The following is a 21596-nucleotide window of genomic DNA, read 5'->3' as shown; positions in this document are numbered from 1 at the left end:
TCTAATTGATCATAAGTATCTCTGGTACAGTTTTGCTTTAAAAACTATTACATTATAAGTCACTAGCTAGCTAATCTCGGCACCTAGAACCAACTCAGCTAACCCACTATTAAGGTTGTCACAAGAGATTACTGGCGAGCCAATCTTGTACCTCTCAATTGATCTTAAGGAATCATGAACCAATCAGCCTACAGATAAACTTTAGCCCACAGGAAGGACTGTCTGGTCTTATATAACAGCCTGCCCATAGAGGCAGCGAGAATGAGCAGGGAGACACTCACCAACCCCCCCATCCACAGTTTACTCTGAGGTCCAGCCCCCTCTCAGTAGCACTCAGTGCCAGATCTCAGGGAGGTATTGTCCTTCTCACAGCAGCTCGCATTACTGAGCTGAAAGGCAGAGAGGCATGGGTTGGGGGGAGAATGTTCCTGTGCTGGGGTTGAGGACGGGGCTGAAGATGGGGCAGTGTCTGGGACAGGGTTCGCTGGCCCTGCTGTACTGCCTGGCCCTGTGTCCGGGGACCATCCAGGGGGACAAGGTCTTGGTGATGCCTGTAGATGGGAGCCACTGGCTGAGCATGAAGCTGCTGGTGAAGGAGCTGGCGGCCAGGGGCCATGAGATGGTGGTGCTGGTCCCTGAGACGTCCATCCTCATCCAGGGCTCTGACTACTACAGGACTGAGACTTTTAGGGTCCCTTACAGCAAGGCACAGCTGGACGAGAGCGTCAACAAACTGAAGGACGGCGTGTTTCTCAAGATGCCGGAGGCAATGGATATATTTGTGAGCGTGCAGCATCTGGTTGACTTCACCACCATGCAGGTGAAAGGCTGTGAGGGTCTGCTGTATGATGAACCCCTGATGCAGCGCCTCAGAGGAGAAGGGTTCCAGCTGATGTTGACGGATCCCTTCCTACCCTGTGGATCCATCATTGCTGACTCCTTCAACATCTCAGCAGTGTACTTCCTGAGGGGGATCCCCTGTGGGCTGGATGACAGGGCTGCCCAGTGCCCCACTCCCCCCTCCTATGTACCACGCTTCCACTCAGGCAACACTGACCACATGGACTTCCTAGGGAGGTTGAAGAACATGATGATGTACAGTCTGGAGAGCTACCTGTGTTCATTCATGTTTGCCAGCTTTGACAAGCTGACCAGTAGGTATCTGGAGAAAGACATGACATACAGGGAGCTGCTGGGAAACGGTGCTATCTGGCTGCTGAGGTATGACTACACCTTTGAATATCCCAAACCCAGGATGCCCAACATGGTCACCATAGGAGGCATCAACTGTGGTAAAAGAGCTCCGCTGCCACCGGTGAGTCTCTTGTCAAAATGTTTTAAAACAAACAAGTGGAGAAACTTCCACTTTGCGGAGTTGTGCACCTTATATGTTGTATGGATCCAGGTACAGAAACCTTAAAGGAAAACTTAATCCAAAAACTACTTTGGTATTTGTTTCATTAGTCCATTCTTGATATAGTCCCAAAATGTTTTGCATGTCAGCAATCACATTTTCAAGATGTATAACTTTCATAATACAGAAATACAGCCGGTATACGCGTTTTGCATCATATGACGTTAAATGCCACAAACCAGCTGTATTTTTGTATTTTGAAAGTTATACATCTTGAAAACTTGATTACTGACATGCAAATTATTTTTGGGACTATATCAACAATGGACTAATTAAAGAAATATGTACAGTTTTAGGGTAGAATTATCCTTTAAGGGATAGATTCACTGCAGTGGCAGTTGGACCACAGCAATGATTCCTCTGGATAAAATACAGCAAACTTTAAACTTGTTTACATATTTCAAGATATCAAATTCTTATTTGGGACAATATCCCTTTTCAAGATCTTTATGTTCCAACGCGTTCTCTGAATCCCTTTTTGTTTGGTTTTTTGGGGTGTTGTCAGACATTCAATTAGCAACCGGCTGTAACCTGATCTGTGTTTCCTCCATGAGGATTGACTTGACATAGCTCAATGTTTGTGTACCATGTTCAGCTCCTCCTCACGTTATACAACATGCATTCCAACCTAATTTGCCTTCAAATCTGTGAACCGATCTAGAAACATAGTGTAGACTAGAGAACCAGCTACTTTCCTGTCAATTCTAAGTATCATGCGTTGGGGAGAGTGGAGTAAGTTGAGTCACCCTTTTCCTCCCAAACACACACACACAAAAAATTAAGCATTTTACCAAATATTTAGGAAAGAGGTCATCATTTAATGAATCTGAAGGAAGAAACCACATGGAAAAAGTGGTAAGCAAGTTAAGTCCAAAAAAATGAATTTTCCCCAAGCCAATTGAATGTATTGTGTTACAGGCATCATGAAACCTCTATCTAAACCAAAAGCAGATTATTTTAAGATTGTTCTATACATCAGTTGGGGTCTTTATAAGCTTCAATGTGAGGAGCTTATAGACCTAGCATGAAAGTACATCCTTGTAACTTGGGGTAAGTTGAGCCGATGGCTGAGCCAATGGCCGAGCCAATGGCCGAGCCAATGGCAGGTTGAACAAATTGATGCGTTTTCTTCCCAGGCATAATGCAAGGCATTATCGATTGGATATGAGGTAACAGGGCCTATGGCCTATGTTAAAAGTGGTCAAAAAAGTGCAAAGTGTTTGTTAGGTGTTATTTAGCCTGTATTAATAGATGCTTAAAATGATCAAAAGACAAAAAATTGCAATGTTGTGTTTGGGAAAGGTAGTGATGATATTTCATTCAGGACAGAAATTTGTGGGCAACTTAACTTACCCTGTCCTGCGGTTCAACATACCCCATACCCGGGGTAAGTTGTGCCAAGGGACCATCTTTTTTAGACAAACTATGTTTTCAAATATGTAATGTTTACATTAATTCTGATTATTTCCCGATATACACAACAATATACATATTTGTTAGAAAGAATAGTATATTTCCCTTGACAGAGTGATGCTGAATCTGAGAAATGGCTCAACTTACCTCACTTTCCTCTATTGATAATGGATTTTTTAAATTTAACTAAGCAAGTAAGTTAAGAACAAATTCTTATTTACAATGACGGCCTACCCCAGCCAAATCCAGACAATGCTGGGCCAATTATGCATCGCCCTATGGGACTTCCAACCACAGCCAGATGTGATGCAGCCTGGATTCAAACCAGGTACTGCAGTGACGCCTCTTGCACTGAGATGCAGTGCAGTGTTTTAGAACACTGCACCACTTGGGGTGCCAGAGTGCTATAGGAATCATTAGGCATAAAAGAATCAATGCACCAATAGCAATTCTGCGTAATTACACTTTCAAATTGAGTTTCTGAAAACAGTTCTAGTTAATTTGAGATGTGTTTTTCTAACCCAATCATTGAGCTTGGAGAAGGCAAAAATGACAAAGCAGATGTGCATGGAAAGCATTGGTGTGGTTCTTCATATTTTGTAGAAAGTATTGCTCAACATTAGTTTTGGGAGAGTATTCCTCGCTCTTCTCTAAACAGTCTGGTTGTATCCCAAATGGCACCATTTTTGACCGGGTCCATATGCTCTAGTCAAAAGTAATGCACTATATAGGGAATGGGGTGCCATGTGGGACACTGGCTCTGTGCAGCCAGTGAAACCTGAGCCAGGAACAGCAATTCTTTCCTCCTGGACTGTGGCCATTATAATCTAACAGAGGAACTGAGGGGCCCTATTGTGTTCTTCCAACACTACAAACCTCAGGAAGGGAAACTACTCTGCAGGGATATTTCTGTAGGGTTGGGGTTAGGGTTTAGTATGCCTTTACCTTGTATGACTACAGGGTGTGCTTTCAAAGCATGGCCTCCTTTCATAACCTCACTCTTCAGCCAATGTTTTACTAACTAGACCAACTAATGTTGTAACACTGATGTATGGAAGTTAAGACATATTGTCCAATGTCAACTATATGATTTAGTCCCCTACACGTTTTATTTTGTCCAATGTGAAATGTTGATGGCTACTATGAAGGAACGTTTCAGAGTAAGAGTACACACCAGTTGCTGTCCGTTTTCTGCCTGTGGACATACAATTCCATTGCATAGTGTGAAGACATTTCAAAGGATCTAGTAGCATAACTGTGATATGTGGTTGTACTTTCCCACTAAACTTAGTGGCAAGAAAAAGTATGTGAACCCTTTGGAATTACCTGGATTTCTGCATAAATTGGTCATCAAATTTGATCTGATCTTCATCTAAGTCACAACAATAGACAGTCTGCTTAAACTAATAAACATTTATACGTTTTCATGTCTTTATTGAACACACCATGTAAACATTCACAGTGTAGGGTGGAAAAAGTATGTGAACCCATGGATTTAATAACTAGTTGACCCTCCTTTGGCAGCAATAAACCCAACCAAACGTTGTCTGTAGTTGCGGATCAGACCTGCACAATGGTCAGGAGGAATTTTGGACCATTCATCTTTACAAAACTGTTTCAATTCAGCAATATTCTTAGGATGTCTGGTGTGAACCGCTCGAAGTCATGCCACAGCATTTTAAAATCAGGTTGAGGTCAGGACTCTGTCTGAGCCACTCCAGAAGGTGTATTTTCTTCTGTTCAAGCCATTCTGTTGATTTATTTCTGTCTTTTGGGTTGTTGTCCTGTTGCATCACCCAACTTCTGTTGAGCTTCAATTAGCGGACTGATAGACTTACATTCTCCTGCAAAATGTCTTGATAAACTTGGGAATTAATTTTACCTTTTCCAACCTACACTGTGAATGTTTAAATTATGTATTCAATATAGACAAACATTCAATAATGTGTGTGCTATTAGTTTAAGCAAATTGTTTTTGTCTATTTTTGTGACTAAGCTGAAGATCAGATCAAATTTTATGTCTAATTTATGCAGAAATCCAGGTAATTCCAAAGGGTCCACATAGTTTTTCTTGCCACTGTAGTTGAATGCATTGACTAAGTCACTGGATAAGCGCATCTGCTAAATGACTAAAATGTTAAAATGTAAAATGTCCTTGTTAAGTAACCATTCACCCCCGTGCCTCTTCAGGACCTGCAGGAGTTTGTGGATGAGTCAGGAGAGGATGGCTTCGTGGTCTTCACCCTGGGCTCTTTGGTCTCCCAGATGCCAGAGGAGAGAGCCAAGCAGTTCTTTGATGCCTTCAGCAGGATCCCTCAGAGGGTAAGGACAATGCAAATACATCCTAAATGGTACCCTATTTTCTACATAGTGCACGATTTTTGACCAGAACTGGCCAAATGTAGTGCACTGTCGTTCTACAGAAGTGGTGTAAATTGGGGTCTAACAAACTTTCAGCACACATCTTCCAACATACAGTACGTCAGGTAGACATTTACATTTACATTTAAGTCATTTGGCAGACGCTCTTATCCAGAGCGACTTACAAATTGGTGAATTCACCTTATGACATCCAGTGGAACAGCCACTTTACAATAGTGCATCTAAATCATTTAAGGGGGGGGGGGGTGAGAAGGATTACTTTATCCTATCCTAGACGGCCTACAGGGAGGAGGTGAGGGCCCTCGGAGTGTGGTGTCAGGACAATAACCTCACACTCAACGTCAACAAAACTAAGGAGATGATTGTGGACTTCAGGAAACAGCAGAGGGAACACCCCCCTATCCACATCGATGGAACAGTAGTGGAGAGGGTAATAAGTTAAGTTCCTCGGCATACACATCACAGACAAACTGAATTGGTCCACTCACACAGACAGCATCGTGAAGAAGGCGCAGCAGCGCCTCTTCAACCTCAGTAGGCTGAAGAAATTCGGCTTGTCACCAAAAGCACTCAAACTTCTACAGATGCACAATCCAGAGCATCCTGGCGGGCTGTATCACCGCCTGGTACGGCAACTGCTCCGCCCACAACCGTAAGGCTCTCCAGAGGGTAGTGAGGTCTGCACAACGCATCACCGGGGGCAAACTACCTGCCCTCCAGGACACCTACACCACCCGATGTTACAGGAAGGCCATAAAGATCATCAAGGACAATACCCATCAAAGCCACTGCCTGTTCACCCCGCTATCATCCAGAAGGCGAGGTCAGTACAGGTGCATCAAAGCTGGGACCAAGAGACAGAAGCTGTTTTTCAATCTCAAGGCCATCAGACTGTTAAACAGCAACCAATAACATTGAGTTGCTGCTGCCAACACACTGACTCAACTCCAGCCACTTTAGATTTGATTTGTTTTTTCAACATGACAATGGCTATTTGACCAAGGAGAGTGACGAGTGCTGCATCAGATGACCTGGCCTCCACAATCACCTGACCTCAACTCAATTGAGATGAGTTGGACCGCAGAGTGAAGGAAAAGCAGCCAACAAGTGCTCAGCACATGCGGAAACTACTTCAAGACTGTTGGAAATAGCATCCTCATGAAGCTGATTGAGAGAATAACATGAGTGTGCAAAGCTGTCAAGGCAAAGGGTGGCTACTTTCAAGAATCTCAAATCTATTTTGATTTGTTTAACACTTGTGGTGGATGAATAATAATTAGTTGGGTAACATAAGTAATTAAGATGTCTTATCTACACAATATTGTTATGTGATATTCTTTATTAGAATGCATTTCTTTGGACTCTAGATTTGGCAGTTGCATTTCTTCCCTCAGCTGGGGCTCAGTCACTTGGGGCCCAGAGAGGGGAGAGGTCAGGCTTGTCTTTTACATGTCTCTGGTGCTATGCAGAATATCAGAAAGGGATGAGGACAGGATGGAACATTGTCTTCATATGTGAATGTGTCTTTACCTATTAAACCATGTGAAGGGATGGCGTGATTAATGGGGAACCGATTACTTGTCTCCACAATGTCTGTGAGCAAGTCACTCCCTCCTTTGGCATGGGGGGGGGGGTGTAGGGCAGTGTCTGGAACCCCTTTATGTCCTCTCTGATGTTGCACTTATCCTGGGATAGTGTATGACCTAGAGGCTCACTCCCCTCAGTGAGCTTGTCCAGGAGAGGGGTCAAGAGGGAGTTTACTTGAGATGCGAGTATCTAGAGTTGCCAATTAAGTTATGCCATATACTCACACAATTTGTATAGCATATTTTAAATATTTACCTGAATTCCTTACCACTCCACTAAATGTGTCACTACTGAAACATACCGAAAAAGTTGCAATAAAGGGAGAACCATGCACAGTAGTGATCATTTTGATTTAACCTTCTATTAGATTCATTGTAATATTTTTATTTGCATAACAAAATATTAAAAAACATGATTTTTAACCTGATTTTAAAAACCTTTAAATCGAATGTATTGTTTTCTGTTAAAATGTTCAATGTTGATTAATTGTTAGATGTTTAAAATATCATTTTACCCATCTTTATTTTGGCAAAACAAACTGCAGTTTCAGTCTTGAGTGTCAATCATAGAGATAAAAAGAGCACTCTAGATGGAAATAACTGTTCTGTTGTAGACTTTTCCATTGAGGGCTTCCACCATTTAAAGAGGAAATGCCTCCAAGAACCAACTTCCCTGGTTATAAATGGCCTATGTGGCATCGATAGGAATCAGAAACATTCATTCTGGTGTCAACATTTACTACAATGTGTAAAGAGGATAATTTTGGTCATAAAGTGAGTCTCGCCCAAAACGAGATTTGGAAGTCAACGGGTCACAACGGGTATGGATGGGTAGGTTTTAGATTACTTACATGTCGAATTTTGTCAATGATGTCCAATTGCCCAGAGACAACAAGGTGTGGTCCACCCCCAGCTGCCATGTGTAACGCATGCACACTTGCAAACTTCTAATGCATTCGACAATATTGCAAGGAATGGATTACATACGACAAGATGACTGTGACGTGTGTGGTGAGTAGCTAGCTAGCTATGATACTGTGATGTAACTAGCTAAATACATATCCTCTCTTTATGTGTAATGTCATAGAGAAATTTGCATAGTTATACCTGACAGTACAATTTGATGGGATGTTACAGTCAGCTTGCTATCGATAAGGTTTCAAATTGAATTGGCTAGTTAAGCTCCCTATTAGCGAACCTATGCTAATTCATTTAAATTAGGATAAAGATATAACTAACCTGGATTTGCAAGTTATGTAGCTAGCTAATATTCTTTGTTTTCTTTCTTTTACCCCTTTTTCTCCCCAATTTCATGGTATCCAATCGTTTTGTTTTTAGTAGCTACTATCATCGCTACAACCCAACCAAGCCGCACTGCTTCTTAACACAGCCCGCATCCAACCCGGAAAGCCAGCCGCACCAATGTGTTCGAGGAAACACCGTGCACGCACACTGCGCCCGGCCCGCCACAGGAGTCGCTGGTGCACGATGAGACAAGGATATCCCTACCGGCCAAGCCCTCCCTCACTCGGATGACGCTAGGCCAATTATGCGTCGCCCCACGGACCTCCCGGTCGCGGCCGGGTACGACAGAGCCTGGGCGCGAATCCAGGGTCTCTGGTGGCACAGCTGGCGTTGCAGTACAGCGCCCTTAACCACTGGCTAATATACTTTTTTGAGAACAGGAATGTTATTTGGGTTTTCTCTTGATAACTCTGGCCCAAACAGAATTCTGCCTTTACTGTAATGGATCTCGGAGTTATGATCAATGGCTAGGTTAGTTCGCTAGCTTTCGTGGGCTTCGTCTGCTACTAGTGCTAAAACAAAATGCCTGTTATCATAAAAGTATATTGTTTATTTTCTAGCGCAAAAATAAATGAAGGATGGCATTTGTCTAGCCCGAGTACCAGTCTTTTTAGCGAGCATGCTACAAATGCGTGTCAGCAAGCATTCAGCAAAGGTAACTTTACACACCTGGTTGCATAGAAACGTCAACATCACTGGCCTGAATCTATTCTGTACTTAGTCACTATTTGTATAATTACTTCCAAACTAGAGAAAAGTATTTTTTCTTCGCTGTATGTTTATTGAGTGATGATATTTTTATTCTATTCACAGGCTACTTACAAAACCTGGTGGATTTGTTGTTCAGCAGTGTTATGGGAACCCCCTTACCACATCAGGAGCAGAACTCCCAAGGCATAAGGAGGATGTATTGTACATGAAACTGTTACACTTGAAAAGTTATCATAACACTTTGTTTAGAATATCTGTAGTGCCTTCATAAAGTATTCATACCCCTTGACTTATTCCACATTGTTTTACAGTCTGAATTAAAAATATTTTTTCTTAGCCATCTACACACAATACCCAATAATGACAGTGAAAACAGGTTTTAGAAATGTTAGCTAATTTCTTGAAATTTAAAGATAGACATACCTAATTTATCCAACTATTCACACCTCTGAGTCAATACATTTCAGAATCACCTTTGGCAGCGATTAGAGTCTTTCTGGGTAAATCTAAGAGCTTTGCATAGCTGGATTGTTCAATATTTGCCCATTGTTCTTTTCAAAATTCTTCAAGCTCTGTCAAATTGGTTGTTAAATCATTGCTAGTCTTGCCGAGCAGATATGTCAAAAATATAATTCTACCACTCAGGAACATTTTATTAGCTGTATTAGGATCCCCATTAGCCGGCGCAATGGCAACAGCTAGTCTTACTGGGGTCCGACATATAATGAAAGACATTAGACAAAATACTTGACATACATTTAAATCATTGACATGTAGTGTGTGTGTGCATCCATTTATCAGTTACACATACATGTCAGTACAAACATACAACAAGTAGGTCACGTGGGAAAGGTCTTGTGCCACGAGGTGGTGCTTTACTAGTGTTTTGAAACCAGGTTTGCTGTTCACTTGAGCTATATAAGATGGAAGGGCTCTGTATAATACTATACGTTTCCTTGAAATTGTTCTGGACCTGGGGACTGAAAAGACCCCTGGTGGCATGTCTGGCGGGGTAAGTGTTTTCAGTGCTGTGTGTGTGTGTAAGTTGACTATGCAAACAATTTGGAATTTCCAACACGTTTCTTATAAAAAACAAGTGACGCAGCCAGTCTTCCCTCAACTCTTAGCCAAGACAGACTGGCATGCATAGTACTAATATTAGCCCTTTGATTACATTGAAAAGCAAGATGTGCCGCTCTGCTTTGGGCCAGCTGCAGCTTCATTGGGTATTTCTTCACAGTACTTGACTATATGACTGGGCAATAATCAAGATAAAACTAGAGCCTGCAGGACTTGCTTTGTGGATTGTGGTGTCAAAAAAGGAGAGCACTCTTCTTCTTGGGGTATATATATACAGTACCAGTCAAAAGTCTGGACACCTACTCATTCCAGGGTTTTTCTTTATTTTTTACAATTTTCTACATTGTAGAATAACAGTGAAAACATCAACACTATGAAATAACACAGTAAACAAAAAAAGCATAAAATAGTTTTATTTTATTTTGAGATTCTTCAAAGTAGCAACCCTTTGCCTTGATAATAGCTTTGCACACTCTTGGCATTCTCTCAACCAGCTTCATGAGGTCGTGACCTGGAATGCATTTCAATTAACAGGCGTGCCTTAAGGTAATTTTTTTGAATTTCTTTCCTCCTTAATGCATTTGAGCCAATCAGTTGTGTTTTGACAAGGTATGGGGGTATACAGAAGATAGCCCTATTTGGTGAAAGACCAAGTCCATATTATGGCAAGAACAGCTCAAATAAGCAAAGGGAAACGAAAGTCCATCATTACTTTAAGACATGAAGGTCAGTCAAGCCGGAAAATGTCTAACTTTGAACGTTTCTTCAAGCGCTATGATGAAACTGGCTCTCGTGAGGACTGCCACAGGAAAGGAAGACCCAGACTTACCTCTGCTGCAGAGTTAACTGCACCTCAGATTGCAGTCCAAATAAATGCTTCAAAGTTCAAGTTGCAGACATCTCAAAATCAACTGTTCATTGGAGACTGCGTGAATCAGGCCTTCATGGTCAAATTGCTGCAAAGAAATCACTACTAAACGATACCAATAAGACAACACTTGCTTGGGCCAAGAAACACGAGCTATGGACATTAGACGGGTGGAAATCTGTCCTTTGGTCTGATGAGTCCAAATTTGAGATTTTTGGTTCCAACTCCGGGTCTTTGTGAGACGCAGAGTAGCTGAACGGATGATCTCCGCATGTGTGCTTCCCACAGTGAAGCATGGAGGTGGTGTGATGGTGCTTTGCTGGTGACATGGTCAGTGATTTATTTAGAATTCAAGGCACACTTAACCAGCATGGCTACCATAGCATTCTGCAGTGATACGCCATCAAATCTGGTTTGGGCTTAGTGGGAGAATCATTTAATTTTCAACAGGACAATGACCCAACACACCTCCAGGCTGTGTAAGGGCTATTTGACCAATAAGGAAAGTGATGGAATGCTGCATCAGATGAGTATTTAATAAACTCACAAAATAACAAAGTTCAGAAGCAATAGAATGGCAAGTCTTACCAGACTTGATACATAATCAAACAGGGTTTATTCAAAATAAACACTAACAAACACATACAAGAACATGTTCCAGCTGAAATACATTATCTGATAAAATTGCTTTTGAAAAGGGCACAAGAGGGATGTATTTTCTTTCTCCCCCAATTCTCTTTGCTCTGGCAATTGAACCGCTTGCAGAAATAGTTAGACTGGACCCAAACGTAACAGGTCTCGGTATAGGTTGACATGAATATAAACTGAACTTATTTGCAGATCTTCTGATATCTGACCAATATTGAATTGAAAACTCAATGCTCCCCTTGCTAAAATTATTTTTTCAGGATATAAAATGAACGTGGAAAGAAAACAAAATGGCAAAATGAAAACTCATCTACAACAATCATTTAAGTGGACCAGAAGAAAAAAAATCTAATACTTAGGATGCTTAATAATTGACCAAATAAATGTAAAACTGTATCCCATTAACAATACGAAAGCAGATGTCATTAAATGAAACAATGTTCCCATAAATCCACCATGCTGCCTTGTTGACAAAATGACAGTGGCACAGATTACTGTTTGATTTGAGAATGGCACTCCTCCTTGCCCGATGGTCCTTTGCCTGGCCCTGCATCTCAGCATAATCGAATCCACCCAATGATCATTCGAGCAGCTCCTCACCACTTTGACAGCTCGAACACAGTTACCAGTGATTTACACCCCCAGCCACTGCCAAAACAACAGCTTTGCGGGTGTCGTCTGTTGCCGATTAACACTTGATCTTATTGAATCTAAGCCTTCATTAGCTAAATAAACTGTTGTCTGTTTTTCAGGTTCTGTGGAGGTACACAGGGGTGGTGCCTGAGAATGCTCCAGCCAACGTCAGAGTGATGAAGTGGCTTCCTCAGAATGATTTACTGGGTTGGTTTAATCAGTTAGTGTTATATATTTATAATAAACCATATAGGGGAAGTTACGGAAGGGCACTTCTCAGTGAACCCAACACACTGTTTATGTTGCAAGATAAATACTTAATCTTCTCCTTTATTTTGGATGTCAACACCCTTGTGGTGAATGTTCTGTGTTCATAAGATTTTATGTTCTAGGCCACCCCAAGGTCAAGGCCTTCATCACCCACGGAGGAACCCACGGTATTTACGAGGGGATCTGTAACGGCGTTCCCATGGTGATGCTGCCATTGTTTGGTGATCAGGGTGACAACGTACACCGCATGGCAGTGAGGGGAGTAGGGGAGGTGCTCAGTGTGTTCGACGTCACCTCAGACAAACTGGTGGAGGCCCTCAACAAGGTCATCAATGACAAGAGGTCAGACATCATGCTAACATAATACTAGGACATCATGTTATAGAAGAGAGAAGTGAGATTGCGGGGTTGTCCAGACTGTTTTCACAGTGTTGCTTTAACCATCAGACGACAGAAAACATTTGAGCTGAACAAAGTATGCCAGTGAAAGGGAGGACAGTAGCATGTGACCCAACTGTGGTTTGACTACTATGATTTTGCATGTTAGCCAATTCAATTAAAAATCTGTTAATTTTCTTTCTGTAATTCCGTTACTGATTTGGGAACAGAATTCAGAGTTTTAATCACTTGATACCACTAAAAAAACAAACTAATTGTTAAGTCTACCTTTACTTGCTACTTCTATGAATTCATTATCCTCCGTCATGAGGTTTTTGGTAACGGAATTAAGGCACAAGGCAATGTTTCTTAAACGTACAGAAGACAAATAATTTCTCAAATAATCATCAAATGTATTTTATAGCCCTTCTTACATCAGCTGATATATCAAAGTGCTGTACAGAAACCAGCCTTAAACCCGAAACAGCAAGCAAAGCAGGTGTAGAAGCATGGTGACTAGGAAATACTCCCTAGAAAGGCCAGAATCTAGGTAGAAACCTAGAGAGGAACTATGCTATGAGGGGTGGCCAGTCCTCTTCTGGCTGTGCCAGGTGGAGATAACAGAACATGGCCAAGATTATCATAAATGACCAGCATGGTCAAATAATAGTAATCACAGTGAACAGGTCAGGGTTCCATAGCCGCAGGCAGAACAGTTGAAACTGGAGCTGCAGAACGGCCAGGTGGACTGGGGACAACAAGGAGTCATGCCAGGTAGTCCCTGAGACATGGTCCTAGGTCTCAGGTCTTCCGAGAAAGAGGGAATTAGAGAGAGCATATTTAAATTCACAGAGGAGAAATACTCCAGATATAAGACTGACCCTAGCCCCCCAACCCACTCAAATAAGTGTTGATATTGGCAGGGTTCTGTAATTTAACATTGTGTTTTGATGTATTTCTAAGACTTTTTCTGGTAGATGATGTCTAAGACCCCTTTTACCAGAAATAAGTGTTTGCTTATTCCTAATTATTTGGATGGAAAATGGTTGAAGAATGTATATATGCCTTCACAAAAAAAGTACGCTTAGCTTTCATTTGACATGCTCCTCTGAACTTCACATGTTGGTCGTCATGCGTCCTTTTAGATGGAAATGTTTTTCTATAATAGGAGATACTGTGAACTCAAGAAGCAGTGCAAACACTATAGAGACCAAATCCTAACTTTAAATCCACACACATTGCATTTCAGTACAAATATATGGTCACCAATCCATTATTGGAGGTGACAGTCAGAGTTCCTCATTAGAGGAACCCACTTCCTTCACTGGCACAGTATTAGCAGCCATGAGTTGTCTATTAAGAGATGGCAAACCTTGATGCATTCCTCATGTTCTCTATCCTTCCTCCTCAGTTACAAGCAGAAGATGCTACAGCTGTCAACGGTGCATAAGGACCGTCCCATTGAGCCGTTGGACCTGGCCGTGTTCTGGACAGAGTTTGTGATGCGCCATGGAGGAGCCGACCACCTGAGACCTGCTGCTCACGACCTGAACTGGATCCAGTACCACAGTCTGGACGTGTTCGCTCTGCTACTTACTATAATTCTCACTGTTGTCATGGTCACCGTTAAATGCTGCATTGTCTGCTCCCGCAAGTGCTGTGGAATGATTTGGACAATGAAGATAAAGAGTGAGTGAATGTCCTTCTTGTGGCTTAGGCTGGGATTCAATCCGAAGCTGGTTGTAGTGCACGGTCACCAATAATGTGCCTTTTACAGGCAATGTTTCCGTGTTTGCTGTGATCGCATTCACGTTATATGCTGCAGATATCAACTCAAATTATCTTCAAATGTTAAGCGACCTACAAAGCTATGCTTGAATACCAGCCAAGCCTTAAGGCACTAGAGTCCAGTGAAGCTATACTGCCACCTCTAGGGCCTGTGTGTATAACAGGGAGGATATACTGTAGGCTACTGTAGGTTGAAGTAAAGGAACACCAAAAAAACGACTCAGTAAACCCACACCTGGGTTTGTATAGTGTGAGTGAAGGGTTTGTGTGTCGTGGGGGGAGCTTACATCATGTTTGATATCTCAGGATAATGTCAAAGTAACTTCATGCATCTGTTATCAATAAGGCCTGAATCCAGCAAGACACAAGTCCCATTTCTCAGACACTGTGCCTTTGGAAGAGTATGGCCTAGATGAAATCTGTATTGTGGAAGATCAGTGCAATAGCGCGATTGCCATTTAAAAACAATGTTCCTGCATTTGCGGAGACTGCGTTCACACGTGTCTCAATCGGAAATGTTAATTGCATTATAACGCAGCTCTTCCGCGATATGGTTGAATCTAGACATGACTCAAACTGTTGGCCTTTCTAGTTCAGCCTGTCGTGCTGATTCAATATCCTGTTAAAAGGCACATTTTAATAAAAAGTTGTCCCTTTTCATTGCCGTTAGAATGAGGAAATAACTTTCCAATGAGCACTTGAACACAGCCAAATAGAGAACTACATTACCCATGAGAGATGAGAAACCGGAAATAACCACAGCTGGCTGTTCGGCGAGTAGACGACAGTAAATTAAAATATCATGCCACTTTGTTACCGTACGAATAGGCTATAGTAAATTAAAATATCATATCACTTTTTGTTATCTCTGCAGGAGACTTGCTAACTGTACATTTACGTAGTTTAGCCGCCACTCTTATCTAGTGCGACTTACAGTAGTGAGTGCACACATTTTTCATACTAGTGCCCCGTAGGAAACAAACCCACAATCCTGGCGTTACAAGCACCATGCGCTACCAACTGAGCCACATTACCCTACGCAAACCAATAATAGGTCTGTGGAAATAGCCAACAGTTTTGATTGTTAGAAAATGTATGATTCTACCAGGATGCATCTGGAGGATAAAAATGACAACTCCACCCGACGAGTTTATTAGCTTGACTGACTTCACGAGCTGCGGTACTACCAAACTTTCTGATTGATTTTATCAAGTAGTGTAGTTTACCATTGAAAGAAGTTGTCACAGTTCTACTCAGCGTAAGGGGTGGCTCTCCTGTAAGCACCAATGCAATAGCAGCTGGGTCTGGTCTACTTAGTTCATTGACCGTATATGAACCAGAAAAAAAAATGCCATTGATCCTGCCACAAAATAAAACACTTACGAAACCCGTAACTAGCCTACGGATATTGTTGAACTTGGTTTGTCTAGGGGTCCTAGGCCTAGTTACATGGTCTGTAACCTGAATGAATATGTGCATTTATGTGGGAAATCAGCATTTGGATACACATATGCCCAGGGAGACAGCAATCTTACCTTAGGTCCAGCTCTGTCTCTCTGGACATCTTGGTCAAGCAGAATATTAGTTGTTCAAAGATGACCAAAATAAATATATATAAACAATGAAACTACAAAAAGGCATGCATAAACTCAAGATTAAAAACAAAATGAATGACCTACAGATTTATCATAAAGAATGTGAAAATGTAATTGGATACATTTGCTCTTTTTAAAACCCCCTCAGTCGTTGAGGGTGTGGCTTTAATGAACCATCAGTATGTTGGCAGCAGCCACTCAATGTTAGTGGTGTCTGTTTAACACTCTGATGGCCTTGAGATAGAAGCTGTTTTTCAGTCTCTCGGTCCCTGCTTTGATGCACCTGTACTGACCTCGCCTTCTGGATGATAGCGGGGTGAACAGGCAGTGGCTCGGGCGGTTGTTGTCCTTGATGATCTTTCCTGTGACATCGGGTGGTGTAGGTGTCCTGGCGGGCAGGTAGTTTGCCCCCGGTGATGCGTTGTGCAGACCTCACTACCCTCTGGAGAGCCTTACGGTTGTGGGCGGAGCAGTTGCCGTACCAGGCGGTGATACAGCCCGACAGGATGCTCTAGATTGTGCATCTGTAAAAGTTTGTGAGTGCTTTTGGTGACAAGCCGAATTTCTTCAGCCTCCTGAGGTTGAAGAGGCGCTGCTGCGCCTTCTTCACCATGCTGTCTGTGTGGGTGGACCAATTCAGTTTGTCCGTGATGTGTATGCCGATGAACTTAAAACTTACTACCCTCTCCACTACTATCCCATCAATGTGAATAGGGGGGTGCTCCTTCTGCTGTTTCCTGAAGTCCACGATCATCTCCTTTGTTTTGTTGACGTTGAATGTGAGGTTATTTTCCTGACACCACACTCCGAGGGCCCTCACCTCCTCCCTGTAGGCCGTCTCGTCGTTGTTGGTAATCAAGCCTACCGCTGTAGTGTCGTCCGCAAACTTGATGATTGAGTTGGAGGTGTGCTTGGCCACGCAGTCTTGGGTGAACAGGGAGTATAGGAGAGGGCTCAGAACGCACCCTTGTGGGGCCCCAGTGTTGAGGATCAGCGTGGTGGAGATGTTGTTACCTACCCTCACCACCTGGGGGCGGCGTGTCCAGTACCCAGTTGCACAGGGCGGGGTCAAGAACCAGGGGCTCAAGCATGATGACGAGTTTGGAGGGTACTATTATTGTTAAATGCTGAGCTGTAGTCGATGAACAGCATTCTCACATAGGTATTCCTCTTTTCCAGATGGGTTAGGGCAGTGTGCAGTGTGGTTGCGATTGCGTCGTCTGTTGACCTATTGGGGCGGTAAGCAAATTGAAGTGGGTCTAGGGTGTCAGGTAGGCTGGAGGTGATATGGTCCTTGACTAGTCTCTCAAAGCACTTCATGATGATGGAAGTGAGTGCTACGGGGCGATAGTCGTTTAGCTCAGTTACCTTAGCTTTCTTGGGAACAGGAACAATGGTGGCCCTCTTGAAGCATGTGGGGACAGCAGACTGGGATAAGGATTGATTGAATATGTCCGTAAACACACCAGCCAGCTGGTCTGCACATGTTCTGAGGACGCGGCTGGGGATGCCGTCTGGGCCTGCAGCCTTGCAGCCTTGCGAGGGTTAACACATTTAAATGTTTTACCCACGTCGGCTGCAGTGAAGAAGAGTCCGCAGGTTTTGGTAGCGGGCCGTGTCAGTGGCATTGTATTGTCCTTAAAGCGAGCAAAGAAGTTATTTAGTCTGTCTGTGAGCAAGACATCCTGGTCCGCGACTGTAGACCCTGCCACATACCTCTTGTGTCTGAGCCGTTGAATTGCAAGTCTACTTTGTCTCTATACTGACGCTTAGCTTGTTTGATTGCCTTGCGGAGGGAATATCTACACTGTTTGTATTCGGTCATGTTTCCGGTCACCTTGCCCTGGTTAAAAGCAGTGGTTTGTGCTTTCAGTTTCGTGCGAATGCTGCCATCAAAATCCACAGTTTCTGGTTTGGGAATGTTTTAATAGCTGCTGTGGGTATGACATCGCCAATGCACTTGCTAATGAACTCGCTCACCGAATCAGCGTATTCGTCAATGTTGTTGTTGGACGCAATGCGGAACATATCCCAATCCACGTGATCGAAGCAGTCTTGAAGCGTCAGATTGGTCGGACCAGTGTTGAATAGACCTGAGCGCGCGGGCTTTCTGTTTTAGTCTCTGTCTATAGGCTGGGAGCAATAAAATGGAGTCGTGGTCAGCTTTTCCAAAAGGAGGGCGGGGAAGGGCCTTATATGCGTCGCGGAAGTTAGAATAACAATGATCCAGGGTTTTACCAGCCCCGGTAGCACAATCGATATGCTGATAGAATTTAGGGCATCTTGTTTTCAGATTAGCCTTGTTAAAATCCCCAGCTACAATGAATGCAGCGTCAGGATATGTGGTTCCAGTTTACATAGAGTCAAATGAAGTTCATTCAGGGCCATCGAAGTGTCTGCTTGGGGGAGGAATATATGCGGCTGTGATTATAATCAAAGAGAATTCTCTTGGGAGATAATGCTTTCGACATTTGATTGTGAGGAATTCTAAGTCAGGTGAAGAGAAGGACCTGAGTTCCTGTATGATGTTATGATCACACCACGTCTCGTTCATCATAAGGTATACCCCCTCGCCCCTCTTCTTACCAGAAAAATGCTTGTTTCTGTCGGCGCGATGCGTGGAGAAACCAGCTGGCTGTACCGGCTCCGATAGCGCGTCTCGAGTGAGCCGTGTTTCCGTGAAGCAAAGAATGTTACAGTCTCTTATGTCTCTCTGGAATGCTACCCTTGCCCGGATTTCATCAACCTTGTTGTCAACAGACTGGTCATTGGCGAGTAGTATGCTCAGGAGCGGTGCGCGATGTGCCGTCTCTGGAGCCTGACCAGAAGACCGCTTCGTCTGCCCCTTTTACTGCGACGTTGTTTTGGTTCGCCGGCTGGGATCCCATCCATTGTCCTGGGTGGTGGGCAAAACACAGAATCTGCTTCGGGAAAGTCGTATTCCTGGTCGTAATGATGGTGAGTTGACGTTGCTCTTATATTCAGTAGTTCCCGACTGTATGTAATAAAACCTAAGATTACCTGGGGTACCAATGTAAGAAATAACACGTAAAAAAAACAAAATACTGCATAGTTTCCTAGGAACGCGAAGCGAGGCGGCCATCTCTGTCGGCGCCAGAAGTATTTTGGGACATAGACTGTAATGTAAATGTGTTAATATTGTTGTCTGTGTTTCTGCTTACCCATAGGCTTCACCTGTAGATGCTGAGTGACCGTGTGAGGATGGAGGCGTACCGCCAGGTCACCTTGACCAACGGTGCCCCCCTCAGGGAGAAGGTGGTCATGGACCTGGGCTCTGGCAGCAGAGTCATCAGTCTCTTCTGTGCCCGCCTGGCCCATCCATGATTCTAATATATTATTATTAATGTTAACAGGGTCACTGTGTCACATCCTCCCTGCAATATAACAATATTTAGGATATTCTATTAACTGAATTAGTGGATAGAAGCTAACTTTTCTTTTGAGCCTTGTGTTCACTGTTTATTCCTGTAGGTGTATGCAGTGGAGGTCAGCTCCATAGCAGCACACACTGAGACCGTGGTGAGGCAGAAAGGCTGTGAGAAGGTGGTCAGAGTGTTCCAGTGCTGGCCTGAGGAGCTGAATCTACCTGGCAGAGTGGATGGGCAACTGTCTGCTGGTAGGATACTGTCTGCTGGTAGTAGTTAAAGTGCATGCTTCCCAAATGGTACCCTATTCCCTAGGTAGTGCCCTACTTTGGCAAGTGCACAAAAGTAGTGCACTACAAAGGGAATAGGGTGCTAGTCGGGATGCAAACACAGCACAGATGGGATGAGAACCTTCTTGATTCCCAGCTGGACGTACATTTCCTGTATTTCCCATAGCTCACATTCTGTCCCAGTTGTGTCAAGGACGGCTGTCTCTCCTCTCTCTTACAGTTTAAGTTCATGCTGTCTCTCCTCCTCTCTTCCAGTTTCAGTTGATGCTTTCTCTCTCTCTTGCTCCAGTTTGAGTCAAATCCAATCAAATGTAATTGTCACATGTGGAAAATACAACTGGTGTAGACTTTACTGTGAAATGCCTGCTTACGTGCCCTTCCCAACGATGAAGAGTTTTAAAATAATAAATAGTAACAGAAGAGGAATAAAATACACAAGGATGGAGCTATATACAGGGAGTACCAGCACCAGACCAATGTGCAGGTGTACAAGGTAGTTGAGGTAGATATGTACATGAAGGCAGGGTAAAGTGACTAAACATCAGGATAGATAATAATAAGAGTAAAATAATGAACAGAGTTGCAACAGCAAATTATGAGTGTAGAAGTGTGTATGTGTGTTTGTGTTATGTGTGTGTGTGTGTGTGTGTGTGTGTGTGTGTGTGTGTGTGTGTGGGGGGGGGGGGGGGTGTTTTTGGGAGTGTCAATGTAGTGTGTGAATGAGTGTGTACACTGAGTGTACAGACATTATGAAGACTGACCAGATGAATCCAGGTGAAAGCTTTGATCCCTTATTGATGTCACTTGTTAAATCCACTTCAATCAGTGTTATACCAATAAGATCCTCTCAAATCTCCACAAGTGCATATAGGGTCGTAGGGTTTAGGGGTCGATTTCGATTTGGGCCTCTCTGTGTGGCTGTACCCAAAGTCAATTTGGCAACATGAATATACTTTGTTCTGAGTCTCAGCCATTTTAACACAAGCATCTTTATCTCCCTATAAACTGTTTATCTGTTTTTATCTGCTGGTAGTTTAGGGGATAAAGCTGTTTTTGCTGAAGATATTATGAATCACCAATCATATAAAGACATGGGGGTCTGATGAAGGCCTGATGATTACGACATTATATTACATGATTTCTTTAGAAGAATTCTCTAATAAGTGAGTGGTTATTAAATCCATTCTGTTTCCCTACCATCATCCATCATACCTGCTATGTAAAGACCCCTCTGTTTTCTTAGCGCACCACGTCGGCCCGGGTATCCTGCTGTAAGGGCTCTGTATCACTGTATCACAATCTGTATCACTGAAGCTTTAAATTTAAAGATTATTTCTGATGGACCGACATATGCAGAGTTTACTGTGAATGTCGTCTCCTCTAATGTGGGAACATTGCCTTTAAATTCTAATCACACTAACGCTGATCTTCTGTGATACGGATTGAGTAGTGGCCTAAGTATGTACGATGTTATGTAAGTTATTATTATTATTGGATTCCAGATAGAGGCTCCAGTGGAGGGGTCATGGTGGGTATGCGTTAAGATTGAAGATGATTCAGATGAACCCCCAGACTAACCACAGATTAACATGTTTCTGTCTGAAGACAATGGAACAAAACAAACAAAAATAAGCTTTGTATAAACACTGGTGATACAGCATTTACATTTTAATAATTTAGCAGACACTCTTATCCAGAGCAACTAGGGTTAAGTGCCTTGCTCAAGGGCACATCAACAGAATCTTCACCTAGTCGGTTCAGGGATTCGAACCAATGACCTTTCAGTTACTGGCCCAACACTCTTAACGGCTAGGCTACCTGCTGCCCACAATGTGGTACACACTATGCC

General features: G+C 43.0%; 1 protein-coding gene across 1 annotated transcript; it reads left to right on the top strand.

Moving 5' to 3' along the window:
• Window positions 1-274: 274 nt before the first annotated feature.
• Window positions 275-15870, top strand: LOC135548475 (UDP-glucuronosyltransferase-like). Its single transcript, XM_064978108.1, has 5 exons — window positions 275-1315; window positions 5018-5149; window positions 12160-12247; window positions 12433-12652; window positions 14100-15870. The coding sequence occupies exons 1-5, from the start codon at window positions 407-409 to the stop codon at window positions 14383-14385; spliced, it is 1635 nt and encodes a 544-aa protein (XP_064834180.1). The 5' UTR covers window positions 275-406; the 3' UTR covers window positions 14386-15870.
• The last annotated feature ends 5726 nt before the right edge of the window (window positions 15871-21596 follow it).

Source organism: Oncorhynchus masou, chromosome 11, assembly GCF_036934945.1.
Source record: "Oncorhynchus masou masou isolate Uvic2021 chromosome 11, UVic_Omas_1.1, whole genome shotgun sequence".
In the NCBI taxonomy this organism is placed as follows: Eukaryota; Metazoa; Chordata; class Actinopteri; order Salmoniformes; family Salmonidae; genus Oncorhynchus; species Oncorhynchus masou.
Note: the sequence above shows the minus strand (reverse complement) of the source record. Positions and strands in the feature narration are given on the sequence as shown.